The sequence below is a fragment of the Lepus europaeus genome, chromosome 5 (assembly GCF_033115175.1).
Source record: "Lepus europaeus isolate LE1 chromosome 5, mLepTim1.pri, whole genome shotgun sequence".
Taxonomy (NCBI): domain Eukaryota; kingdom Metazoa; phylum Chordata; class Mammalia; order Lagomorpha; family Leporidae; genus Lepus; species Lepus europaeus.
The window spans coordinates 117,370,275-117,383,748 of NC_084831.1; the positions used below are offsets into that span (position 1 = coordinate 117,370,275).

The following is a 13,474-nucleotide window of genomic DNA, read 5'->3' on the forward strand; positions in this document are numbered from 1 at the left end:
ATCCTCCACTGCACTCCCTGGCCACAGCAGAGAGCTGGCCTGGAAGAGGGGCAACCGGGACAGAATGTGGCGCCCCGTCCGGGACTAGAACCCGGTGTGCTGGCGCCGTAAGGTGGAGGATTAGCCTAGTGAGCCACAGCACCGGCCCCTCTTTTTAATTTTTAAAAATATTTTGCTTATTTATTTTGAGAGGTAAAGTTACAGACAGAGGGAGAGACAGAGAAAGAGATCTTCCATCTACTGGTTCACTCCCCATATGTCCACAATGACTAGAGCTGAGCCAAAGTGAAGAGCCAGGAGCTTTATCTGGTCTCCCACATGGGCAAGGGCCCAAGGAGTTGGACCATCTTCCACTTTCTCAGACACATGAGCAGGGAGCTAGATCAGCAGTGGAGCAGCTAGGACATGAACCGGTGCCCATGTGGGTTGCTGGCATCTCAGGCGGTGGGTTTACCTGCTACGCCACAGTGCCAGCCCTAGATGTGGTCACTTTTTAAATACACATGTTCTTGAAGTTTTACATAAGTAAATAAAAAGTCATAAATAATACTTGTGAAATTTAAGCAAAACTAAATTATATAATTGCACTGAACAAATATTTGATATATTTGATTTTTTTAAAGGTTTATTTATTTGAGAAGGTGGAGGCTTTCCGCGCTATGCCACAGTGGTGGCCCTGCCCTTTCTCTTTTAATCATGGTAATGATCAGTGAGCCCCTTTACTCAGATGGGTAAACATATTAAGAAGTTATGGTTTTTTTTTTTTTTTTTTTTTTTTTTTTTTTTGACAGGCAGAGTGGACAGTGAGAGAGAGAGAGAGACAGAGAGAAAGGTCTTCCTTTGCCGTTGGTTCACCCTCTAATGGCCGCCGCGGTAGCGCGCTGCGGCCGGCGCACCGCGCTGTTCCGATGGCAGGAGCCAGGTGCTTCTCCTGGTCTCCCATGGGGTGCAGGGCCCAAGGACTTGGGCCATCCTCCACTGCACTCCCTGGCCACAGCAGAGAGCTGGCCTGGAAGAGGGGCAACCGGGACAGGATCGGTGCCCCGACCGGGACTAGAACCCGGTGTGCCGGCGCCGCAAGGCGGAGGATTAGCCTGTTGAGCCACGGCGCCGGCCTAGAAGTTATGTTTTGGGGCCAGTGCTGTGGCACAGTAGGTTAATCCTTCGCCTGCTGTACTGGCATCCCATATGGGTATCTGGTTCGTGTCCCGGCTGCTCCTCTTCCAATCCAGCTCTCTGCTATGGCCTGGGAAAGCAGTAGAAGATAGCTCAGGTGCTTGGGCCCCTGCACCCATGTGGGAATACTGGGAAGAAGCTCCTGGCTCCTGGCTTCGGATCAGCACAGCTCCGGCCATTGTAATTCTACCTCTCAAATTAATAAATAAATAAATAAATAAATAAAATATTTTTTTAAAAAAGTTATGTTTCTCAGAGAAGATAGGAGCACTTGGTGGAAAAAGGGGGCTAGAGAAAGAATGGCGTATACATAAGGTCTCTGTGACTGTAAAGGAGGAGGAGGAAGAGACATACAAAATCGTATTTAGAAGGGTCTGATATTACTGAGCAAGAGGCAGGAGCTCATGGTTATGTTTAGTTTGACTCAAGTTTGATTCTTCTAGTGTGTTTGGTACAAAGTGTGTGAGTGTATATTTACTTACAGTTTTATTTTGTGTTTTTTTTTTTGTTTGTTTGTTTGCCTTTAACAGCAGCAACTGGAATTAAGAAACCTATGGCATCTGAGGTGAGTTTCATATTAATATAGTAGTTACTGAAAGTTTAGTTCTGTGATAGAACATTTGTTTATAATGTCTTGGTTATCTGCCTACTTAGGTCTTGGAAAGCTAAACAGTGTTTTACCTTGTTGATAGCCAAGGAATCATCAAGCTCTAGTTTTGCTATGGTTTCTTTTAATTAGTATCTCATATTTGTTGAGAATTTATTATTTTTATTTATTTATTTGAAAGGCAGAGTTACAGAGAGAGAGAGAAAAGACAGAGAGGTCTTCCATCATCTGGTTCACTCCCCAGATGGCTGCAGCATCCAATGCTGGGCCATCTTTTGCTGCTTTTCCATATGCATTAGCTCCATATGGAGCAGCTGAGTCTTAAGCTGTCCCATATGGGATACTGGCATTACAGTCAGTGGCTTAACTCCTTATACCACAATCCAGCCCTGAGAACTTACTTTATTTTTTAAAAAATTTAGCATGATCTAGCCACTGGCAAATCAAATAATTCTATAGCCCAAGAATTGAAAGGCTGAGATAGTAAGATGACTTCTCTGAGATGGTGCCTTTTAACAGATTCCTGAGAACACATTATGTCTGTTTTCCACCCACAAAACAGACCCTGAAATAAGGACATAGTAAGACCAGTAGAGCAGAATCTATAAGGTTATTCCCAAGAGTCAAGATGGCACCACCATCTTCATGATGATAACTATCATTAAATGAAGAAGCTAGGCAAAATAACTAGTGGAAACAGGATGTCACAATCTTTAAACTTGATATTCAAGTTCTGCCTTTGTATGCCAGGAGGGTCATCATTCTGAAGCCCTTGACACAAAATGCAGGAGAGATGCAAGAAGTGAGAGGAGGGTTGAGAAATACTCTATGGGAAGACAGTTAAGCAAACTGAAGATAATTTGCTTAGAAAAAGAGAAATTTGGAAAATTAGCAGAGACAGCGAAACAATGAGCTTTAATGTCAGATTGCCTAGATTTGAATCCCACCTTTATTTCACTAATTATATGACACTGAGCAAGTTAGACCTCTAATCCTCATTTTCTTTATATGTAAAATATGAATAACATTTTCATATGTTTCATATGTGAATTCAGTTTAAGCAAAAGCATTGAGGTTGGGTTGAGAATTAGAGGAGCAGTAATTTCTGAAAGGAAGCAAGTAAAAAAAGAAGGGGTCTTTGAAACTTAACTTTTAGCCTGGCCTGCTTTTTGTGAACCTCTTTCTGAGGCTATGGAATTCCCTGCGTCCCATTTTTACTTTTCTTCATTGATACTCATTTTTATTTCCTATGTTATCTTTTGGGAGCCTAAAGGAGAAATATATGTCCTTCTAATTTTCTTTGGAGATCTTATAGCCAATTAATTGATTGAAGGAGTAGACTATATGTGTTTACATGGGATGAATTTTCTGAGGATTTTATAATTTTTTTTTTAAGATTTATTTATTTGAAAGGCAGAGTTATAGAGAGAGGGAGAGGGAAGGAAGGAGATACTCCTATCTACCATCACTTCTCAAATGGCCATAATGGCCAGACTGAAGCCAGGAGCAAGGAACTTATCCAGGCCTCCCACATGGGTGGCAGGGGCCCAGCTACTTGGGCCGTCTTCTGTTGCCTTCCAGATAACATTAGCAGGGAGATAGATTGGAAGTAGAACAGCTGGGATTTGAAGCAGAGCGCTCATGCAATGCCAGTGTTGCAGGTGGTGGCTTAAGCCACTGTATCTCTGTACCAGCTCCTTTTTAAATGTTTTTAATCTAGAAAGACTGTATTGAATGTTTTGGTTTTACATACCATCATAATAAATGCTTGGTATTACATGAAAATCCTATACCTAGTAACCTTGACTTTTTACTTGTAGGTGCCTTATGCATCTGGCATGACCATCAAGAAAATAGGCCACCGAAGTGTTGATTCCTCAGGAGAGACCACATATAAAAAGGTGTGTATGAGTTGAACCCTCTCAATTTATTCCAGGAATTCAGCAGGGGCAACCGTGCTCTTGATGTTACTCTCTGCAGCTGTCTCATTTCTTGATGACATAGGCCTTTGTGCAATTAGCCATCATGCAACTTGGACTTGAGAATTCATTTTGGGGCTGGCGCTGTGGCACAGTGGGTAATGCTACCGCCTGCAGTGCCGGCATCCCATATGGGCTTCAGTTTGAGTCCTGACTGCTCTGCTTCCAATCCAGCTCTCTGCATGGCCTGGGAGAGTAGTAGAAGATGGCCCAAGGCCTTGGGCCCCTGTGCCCATGAAGGAGACCCAGAAGTAGCTCCTGGCTCCTGGCTTCAGATTGGCCCAGCTATGGCCGCCATGGCCATTTGGGAAGTGAAGCAGCGAATTGAAGACTTCTCTCTCTCTTTTCTCTGCCTCTCTGTAACTCTCTTTGAAATAAATAAATAAATCTTTAAAAACAAAAAAAGGAGGCCTGTGCCCCGGCTCACTAGGCTAATCCTCTGCCTGCGGTGCTGGCACACTGGGTTCTAGTCCCAGTCAGGGCGCTGGATTCTGTCCTGCTTGCTCCTCTTCCAGGCCAGCTCTCCGCTGTGGCCTGGGAAGGCAGTGGAGGATGGCCCAAGTCCTTGGGCCCTGCACCTGCATGGGAGACCAGGAGAAGCACCTGGCTCCTGCCTTCAGATCAGCGCGGTGCGCTGCCTGCAGCGTACCACCTGCAGCAGCCATTGGAGGGTGAACCAACGGCAAAGGAAGACCTTTCTCTCTGTCTCTCTCACTGTCCGCTCTGCCTGTAAAAAAAAAAAATAATAATAAGCACTTTATAGGGCCAGTGCTATTAGCAAAGCCACTGCCTGCAGCATCAGCATCCCATATGGGTGCTGTTTCAAGTCCCAGCTGCTCCACTTCCTATCCAGCTCCTTTTTTTTTTTTTTTTTTTTAAATATATTTTCTTGAAAGGTAGAGTTACAGAGGAACAGAGGCAGAGAGAGAGAGAGAACTCTTCAATCCTCTCGTTCACTCCCTAAATAGCTGCAACGGCCAGAGCTGGGCCCATCCTAAGCTAGGAGCCAGGAGCTTCTTCTGGATTTCCCACACAGATGGCAGGGGCCCAAAGGCTTAGGCCATCTTCTACTGCTTTCCCAGGCCAAAGCAGAGAGCTGGATTGGAAGTGGAGAAGCTAGGATTAGAATTAGCACCCATATGGGATGCTGGCACTGCTATGCCACAGTGCCGGTCCCTCCAGCTCCCTTCTATTGTGCCTGAGAAAGCAACAAAGGATGACCCAAGTCTGCAAGCCCTGCACCCACATGGGAGACCTGGCTGAAGCTCCTGGCTCCTGGCTTCGGCCTGGCCTAGCCCTGGCTGTTGTGGCTATTTGGGGAGTGAACCAGCAGGTGGAAGATTTTCTCTCTCTCTTTCTCCCCTCCCCCTCCCATAACTCTGACTACTTTTACATAAATAAATATTTTTTAAAAATTTATTTTACAACGGTCAATTATCTCCTGTCATATAAATGTGTTTTTTTTTGTTGTTGTTGTTTTGTTTTTTGACAGGTAGAGTGGACAGAGAGAGAGAGACAGAGACAGAGAGAAAGGTCTTCCTTTGCCGTTGGTTCACCCTCCAATGGCCGCCGCGGTAGACGCGTTGCGGCCGGCGTACCACGCTGATCCGATGGCAGGAGCTAGGTGCTTCTCCTGGTCTCCCATGGGGTGCAGGGCCCAAGGACTTGGGCCATCCTCCACTGCACTCCCTGGCCACAGCAGAGAGCTGGCCTGGAAGAGGGGCAATCAGGTTAGACTCCAGTGCCCCGACCGGGACTAGAACCCGGTGTGCCGGCGCCGCAAGGTGGAGGATTAGCCTAGTGAACCGCGGCGCCGACCATATAAATGTTTTTTAAATAAGAATGCTCTTAATTTTTTGGAAGATTTATTTATTTATTTGAAAGGCAGAGTTAGAGAGGGATAGGTCTTCCATCTACTGGTTCCCTCCCCAAATCCCCAAATGGCCACAACAGCCAAGACTGGGCCATGCCAAAGCCAAGAACCTAGAACTCCATCCGGGTCTCCCATGTGGGTGGCAGGGCCAAAACACTTGGGGCATCTTCCACTGTTCCCCCAGATGCATTAGCAGGGAGCTGGATGGAGAAGCTGGCAGCTGGCATTCAAACTATTACCAATATTGGATGCTGGAGTCACAAGGGAGCCCAGCCAGCTGGCTAAATAAGAATGCTGTTAATGAACAAATGTGGAATTTATTGCTGTTTCACTGAGCTGAAGAAATGGAATTTCATTGTTTGATATAAACATGTAACTGGGTCTTGAGGAACCCTGCCACAGAAGAATTTTGCCACAGAGAACCATGTCTGTCTGTCTCTCTGTCTCTGTCTCTCTCTCTTTTTTAACCTTTATTTTATTTATTTGAAGGGCAGAGTGGAGGGAAAGTCAAAGAAGGAGATCTTACATCTGCTTGTTCACTCCCCAGATGGCTGCAACAGCCAGGGCTGAGCCAGGAACTCCCTCCAGGTTTCCTGTGTGAGTAGCAGGGGCCCAAGTACATGGACCATCTTCTGCTGCCTTCCCAGCTGCATTAGGAAGGAGCCAGATCAGAAAGCAGAGCAGCCAGAGGTATTTTTCCTCCATCCAGATTGTAGAATATTTATGAAGTGACACAGAGGTGAGCAGCAGACATAGGCAGCAAGTCAGATTTTTTTCCCTTTTCTCTCCTGTTCTTTTCTCCTTTTTTTCCCCCAAAGATTGTAGTTTTAACTAATGAATAGTTTCTAGAACACATGGTTTTTTTGAGCTCTAGATATCAAGTGAACTGGAAAGACAGTAGCAGTTGCTAAGAAGAGAGAATGGTAAAAGAAAGCCAAGAGAAGGTTGGTGCCGCGGCTCACTAGGCTAATCCTCTGCCTTGCAGCGCCGGCACACCGGGTTCTAGTCCCGGTCGGGGCGTTGGATTCTGTCCTGGTTGCCCCTCTTCCAGGCCAGCTCTCTGCTGTGGCCCAGGAGTGCAGTGGAGGATGGCCCAAGTGCTTAGGCCCTGCACCCCATGGGAGACCAGGATAGGCACCTGGCTCCTGCCATTGGATTAGCGCGGTGCGCTGGGCGCAGCGCGCCGGCCGCGGCGGCCATTGGAGGGTGAACCAATGGCAAATGGGAAGACCTTTCTCTCTGTCTCTCTCTCTCACTGTCCACTCTGCCTGTCACAAGGAAAAAAAAAAAAAAAAAAGGAAAGCCAAGAGAAGCATCCTGGATCTTGGGGTGATCCCAGTTCTTCAGTTTGGAGATGTTTAAGCTTCCTGAGGGACAGGGAAAGTTCAACCGCCCTTTTAGAATCTGTACGTAGTCTGATATGGGATGTGACAGTTTCCTGGAGTCTTGTTCCTAGCCCACATACATTTTGCATCTGTTCTGCTTTCATTGCTTGTCCCAAGTAGCAGAGATTGATGCATCTCCTGAATCAGGGCCCTGTTTCTGGAATGGGTTCTGAGGTCCATGTCTGCTCAACAGACATTTACAGAGTTGTTTTTTGTTTGTTTTTAAGATTTATTTATCTACTTGGAAGTCACATTTACAGAGGACAGGGAGAGAGAGAATCTTCCATGAAAAGCAGAGCAGGGTGCTGTAGCTTAATGGGTAAAGATGCCACCTATATAGTTCCACTATCCATTATGGGCACTGGTATGAGTCTTGGCTACTCCACTTCCAATCCAGCTCTCTGCTATGGCCTGGGAAAGCAATAGAAGGTGGCCCAAATCCTTGGGCCCCTGCCACTGAGGGAAGACTTGGAAGAAGCTCCTGGCTCCTGGCTCCTGGCTTCAGATTGGCCCAGCTGTGGCTGTCATGGCCATTTGGGGAGTGAATCAGAAAATGGAAGACTTCTGCCTTTCTGTAACTCTGCCTTTCAGATAAATAAATCTTAAAAAAAAAAAAAAAAAAAAAAAAGTGGAGCAGGGGCCAGCATTGTGGTGTAGTGGGTAAAGCTGCTGTGGCACCAGAATCCCATATAGGCACTGGTTTGAGTCCTGGCTGCTCCACTTCTGATCCAGTTCCCACTAACACCTGGGAAAGCAATGGAAGATGGCCCAAGTGCTTGGGGCCCTGCACCCACGTGGGAGACCCAGACTAGGCTCTTGGCTTCAGTGTGGCCCATCTCCAGCTGTTGCCATTTGAGGAGTGAACCAACAGATAGAAGATCTCTCTCCCTCTCTATTTCTTTCTATAACTCTGCCTTTTTTAAAAAAACAAACAAGCCGGCGCCGTGGCATAACAGTCTAATCCTCCACCTTGTGGCGCTGGCACACTGGGTTCTAGTCCCGGTCGGGGTGCCAGATTCTGTCCCGGTTGCCCCTCTTCCAGGCCAGCTCTCTGCTGTGGCCCGGGAGTGCAGTGGAGGATGGCCCAAGTGCTTGGACCCTGCACCCCGTGGGAGACCAGGAGAAGCACCTGGCTCCTGCCATCGGATCAGCGCAGTGCGCCGGCCGCAGCAGCCATTGGAGGGTGAACCAACGGCAAAGGAAGACCTTTCTGTCTCTCTCTCTCTCACTGTCCACTTTGCCTGTCAAAAATAAAAAATAAATAAATAAATAAATAAACAAAACAGGACATGAACTGGTGCCCATTTGTGGGCTACTATCATCTCAGGTGGTGGCTTTACCTGCTAGGCCACGTCCTGGCCCTTATAAAACTCTTTTATTGTGATGAACTTTGAGATAAATAGGTCAGTTTTTCTAGTCTGATTAGGGAGGCAAACACTTCAAAGACTCGTTATAATTTTAAAGTCTGTGAGGACTAAGTAGAAAGATAAGTAATGTCTGTTGGGGTTGGGAGTAAGGGAAAAAAATTAGGACAAAACTGTCTAATAGAACTTAATACACTTGGCCCTTTGACCTAGATCAAGCGTAGAACTTAATACAGTATGAAGTTACTCTGTATCTATGCCATCCAATTGGTAACCCCTAGCCACATATGAACTGTGACTAGGAAGACTGGAGGGTACATTTAAACAGCCGTGTGTGGCGGATGGCTGCTGTATGGAGCAGCGCAGATCTAGATGATGTGGTATATTCCCACTGGATTGAATTCCTAGAGTGTACGGTACGGGCTCTTGTAATTGTGTTTCATCTGTACTATGATAATTCTAAATCTAATTATTTCTCAGAAAAAAATTGACTCTTTGATGTTTTGCTTTGATTAGAAACTCTTCATTGCCACTCTTGTCCTTGTCAGGCTCTTCCTTGGAGGGAATCTTCTGCAGCCAGTAGTCATATTAATAAAATGTTGGGAGGGCCCTAGATAATGGGGGCAGGAACCTTAAGAGTAAGACTAAGATGCTTTTCTCAGTACAGTGTTTCTTCCAAATACAGATAGGAAACTTGTTTAAGCAGGCTGATGGTAGGGAACACCTTGCCAGCTGAATGTGTCTTGGAGGGTCCCATCTTTGCTACTCTGTATCCTTACTGCCCTTCCAATATTTGTCATGCTAATTACAATGTGCAGCATGAGAATGGGGAAACTAGATTGCCCCAGTTGACTTTGAAGTAGTTGAAGAGTGTTTGCTTTCAAGTGTTCCTTCTGGCTTTTCCTCCCCTTTTATTGCTATGGTCGGACTTAATACAAGAAACTTTAATTTTTTTTCCTTAGACAACCTCATCAGCTTTGAAAGGTGCCATCCAGTTAGGCATTACTCACACTGTGGGGAGCCTGAGTACCAAACCAGAACGAGACGTCCTCATGCAAGACTTCTATGTGGTGGAGAGTATCTTCTTCCCCAGGTATAGAGGTTAATTAATGTTCGGGCAAATGGCTTGGAAATGTGACTTTTTTTGTTTGTTTGTTTGAGAGACAAAGAACTCTAATCTACTGGTTCAGTCTCCAAGTGCCCATAACCAGAAAGACCAGAGTAGGGAGATGGGAACTCTACATAGGTTTCCCACATGGGTGGCAGATGCTCAGTTACTCAAGCCATTACTGCTGCCTCCCAGGGTCTGCATAATCAGGAAGCTGGAGTCAAACCGTGGCACTCCAGTGTGACGTGGGCATTCTGAACTGTAGTTACCCTGCTTTTTCAAGTCAACCCAGGGTAGTTTTAAAAGTTCAGGGCTGACTAATTAAGGTATGTGTCTAGTCCTCACCCTGATGATAATCAGGATGTTGTGGGACTGGAGAATTTGGTGAGCAGATGCTTCCTCTTAATGCCTCCATGAGCCTCTGGTCCATGGAGTTACCCCTTAAAGCATAGCTTAATGGATTGAATAGGAGGCATTGTGATTCCCTATGCCCGTGTCTGCCTCCTTACATTGTGCCTTTATCCTACTGAGGAAGTGATTCATCTAATCCCTCTAATTCTCTGAGAAGGATTGCATTTGTCTCCCTTGCCACGGAGTTGGGTGTTTGTGTCTACCAGGGGGGACTCCCTGGATGACAAGAATTGGAAAGTTAAGATTTCTTCTATTTAACTCCACAGTGAAGGGAGCAACCTGACTCCTGCTCATCACTACAATGACTTTCGTTTTAAGACCTATGCACCTGTTGCCTTCCGCTACTTCCGAGAGCTATTTGGCATCCGGCCTGATGATTACTTGGTAAGCCTCTGGGTTTCAGGACCCTGTTACTCCATTATGGTAAGGATATTCCCAAAGGAAGACTCCTTTCTCTACTGTCTTGCTGTTGCTTTCTTAAAATTGCATCTGTATTTGATTTCTGTGGTGGGCAGGCCCTGGAATATCTAAATGTCTTTACTCCCTTCTCTTGGCCTCAGTACTCCCTCTGCAGTGAGCCACTGATCGAACTCTGCAACTCTGGAGCAAGTGGTTCCCTTTTTTATGTGTCAAGCGATGACGAGTTTATCATCAAGACGGTCCAGCATAAAGAGGCAGAGTTTTTACAGAAGCTGCTTCCAGGATACTACATGGTAAGGGTTGTAGGAGCACCAGCTGTATGTATTCCCTATTCCTGGACAAGGCCAGGGAGGCTATCTTCAGTTGAGTAAAACAGTATTTCTGTCTTGAGAATGTGGTTGTTCTTTTACAAACCCTCTATGGTTAAAAGAAATGTTTTAAGATTTATTTATTTATTTGAAAGGCAGAGTGATATGGAGAGAGAAGGAGAGATAGTTAGAGATCTTCCATCCACTGATTCATTCCCCAAATACCTACAACAGGCAGGGATGGACCAGGCTGCAGCCAGGAGCCAGGACTCCATTATGAAGTCTCCCATGTGGATGGCAGGAACCCAAATAGTTGGGCCATCATTTGCTGCCTTCCAGGCATGTTAGCAGGAATCCGGATTGGAAGTTCAGAGTAGCAGGATTCAGACCAACACTCTGATATGGCATGCAGGCATCTCAAGTGGCAGCTTTTAACCCACTTTACCATGTCTGTCCCTGTTTATTTGAAAGACAGAGCTCTCTCCTGCTGGTTTACTTCCCAAATCCCTGCAACAGCCAGGGCAGGGCCAGGTTGAATCCAGGAACTGGGAAGCTAGGTCTGGGCCCCACATCAGTGGAAAGAACCCAGCGCTTTAGCCATACCTGTTGCCTCCCAGGGTTTGCACTTGAGGAAGCTGGAATTGGGAGCTGGAGCCTTGGGCTTGAACCCAAGCACTGTGATGATGGAATTCAGGCCTCATAACTGCCATGCCAAATAGTCCTCCTTCCCCCATGTCTGTGCTTTTATTTATTTTAATTTTTTAAAAGACTTATTTATTTGAGAGGTAGAGTTATAGACAGAGAGAGGGAGAGACAGAGAAAGGTCTTCCATCTGCTGGTTCACTCCCCAAATGGCCGCAACAGCTGGAGCTGCGCCATTCCAAAGCCAGGAGAAAAGAGCTTCTTCCAGGTCTCCCATGCGGGTGTAGGGGCCCAAGGACTTAGGCCATCTTCTACTGCTTTCCCAGGCCACAGCAGAGAGCTGAATCGGAACCGGCAGCCACATTGGATGCAGGCACTGCAGGCAGCGGCCTCACCCACTATGCCACAGCACCAATTCCTAGTAATCAACATTCTGTATTCAGATTGAGTTTTTGTTTTGTTTTAGGTTCCACATATAAGGGAGAATATGTGGTATTTGTCTTTTTGTGTCTGGCTTATTTCACTCAATATGGTATCCTCCAGTTCCATTTTGCTGCAGATGACAAAATTTTATTTTTTTTATAGCCAAATAATATTCCATTGTACATATATGCCACATTTTCTTTATCCATTCATCTGATGATATTGGACACAATTTGGTTGATTCCATATTTTCGCTATTGTGAACAGTATCCTACTTTTTAAAAGTTTATACATAAATTTATTTATTTGAAAGGCATAGTGATATAGAGGGAGAGACAGAGAAAAAGATCGTTTGTCTGCTGGTTTACTCCCCAAATAGTTACAACTGCTGGGAGTGGGCTAGGCTAACACCAGGAGCTAGGCACTCCATCCTGGTCTTCCACATGGATGTCAGGGGCCCAAGTCCTTGGGCCATCATCAGCTGTGTTCCAGGTACATTAGCAGGGAGCTGGATCATAAGTGGAACGGCTGGGACTCAAACCAGCACTCCCATGTCGGGTGCCTGAATTGTGGTGGTGGCTTAATCTGCTAAAATGCAGCATTGTAAAAGCAGTATCTTGCTTTTAATTCTTGGCTTAGACTGCCAAGGCAAGAATCAGGATTTTTTTTTCCTGTTCTTAGTCCAGATCCTAATCTGGAGAATGAGGTAGGTTACTTTCCTTGATAGTAGTACTCTATTCATTTCACTCTGACAGATTACTCGTGGAAGTTCCGAGGAATTTAGGAACTCTTTTTGCCTCCTGTAGTACCGCCAAAAATATATTATGCTCAGAATTAAGGGTTAGGACTTTTTCCAATGTAGTCTTCTCTTAAAGCTCTCTGAAGGAATGTGTATCCATTCCATGTTTGGTATCCTGACTCTTGATTATGTTAGAGGATCTGTGGTCTAGCTTGACGGTGATCTTGTCAGTGAGATAGACGGATTGGAAAATGTTAAACAAATGTTATGTGGTTGTATGAGTGGATAGATTGTGCCAAAGAAGACAAATGAAGGGTGGAATGCAACTTTTTCCTTTGAGTTTCACTGAAAATTAACTAACTTGAAATACTTCTTGTTTTTACTTTTGTGCTCTTAGAACCTCAACCAGAATCCTCGCACTTTGCTGCCTAAATTCTATGGACTGTACTGTGTGCAGGCAGGTGGCAAGAATATTCGAATTGTGGTGATGAACAATCTTTTACCACGATCAGTCAAGATGCATATCAAATATGACCTCAAGGGCTCAACCTACAAACGACGGGCTTCCCAAAAAGAGCGAGAGAAGCCTCTCCCCACATTTAAAGATCTGGACTTCTTGCAAGACATCCCTGATGGTCTTTTTTTGGATGCTGACATGTACAATGCTCTGTGTAAGACCCTGCAGCGTGACTGTTTGGTAAGTTTGTCATATTTCCCTCTCAGACACCAAAAATCTCAACCACTAAAATAACTTGGTTCTTGGGCATTAATTCTGTGGGAGATTAGACTCTGTTCCTTAGCTCCATATGCCTTAAACTTCATTTAAAATAACTTTTACATTGGCTCTTTGCCATAACTTTGCATTTTCACTTTCTCCCTGTTTTTCATCCCCCCACTGGGCTTGATTTCCTTCTCTAACCATCCTGGGCCTTGTCATCAAGCATTCTGCTCACTTTCACATCCACCGCCTCATTCCTCAGATCTTGGTCCTGCCTGCCAAATCCAGATTTATCCCATAGAGGCTGAGTGCTGCTGAAAA

General features: G+C 45.4%; 1 protein-coding gene across 4 annotated transcripts in view; it reads left to right on the forward strand.

The window, feature by feature from the left end:
* The window catches only part of PIP5K1A (phosphatidylinositol-4-phosphate 5-kinase type 1 alpha), a 49,195-nt gene that overhangs the window by 20,672 nt on the left and 15,049 nt on the right, over positions 1–13,474 (forward strand). For 2 of the 4 annotated variants that reach the window (XM_062192231.1, XM_062192234.1), the window contains exons 2-7: positions 1,704–1,741; positions 3,604–3,684; positions 9,347–9,477; positions 10,170–10,287; positions 10,464–10,616; positions 12,833–13,132. In XM_062192231.1, the coding sequence (XP_062048215.1) occupies positions 1,704–1,741; positions 3,604–3,684; positions 9,347–9,477; positions 10,170–10,287; positions 10,464–10,616; positions 12,833–13,132 (821 nt within the window). The remainder of the gene's footprint in view (positions 1–1,703; positions 1,742–3,603; positions 3,685–9,346; positions 9,478–10,169; positions 10,288–10,463; positions 10,617–12,832; positions 13,133–13,474) is intronic. The other 2 variants (XM_062192233.1, XM_062192232.1) reach the window with 2 other exon arrangements.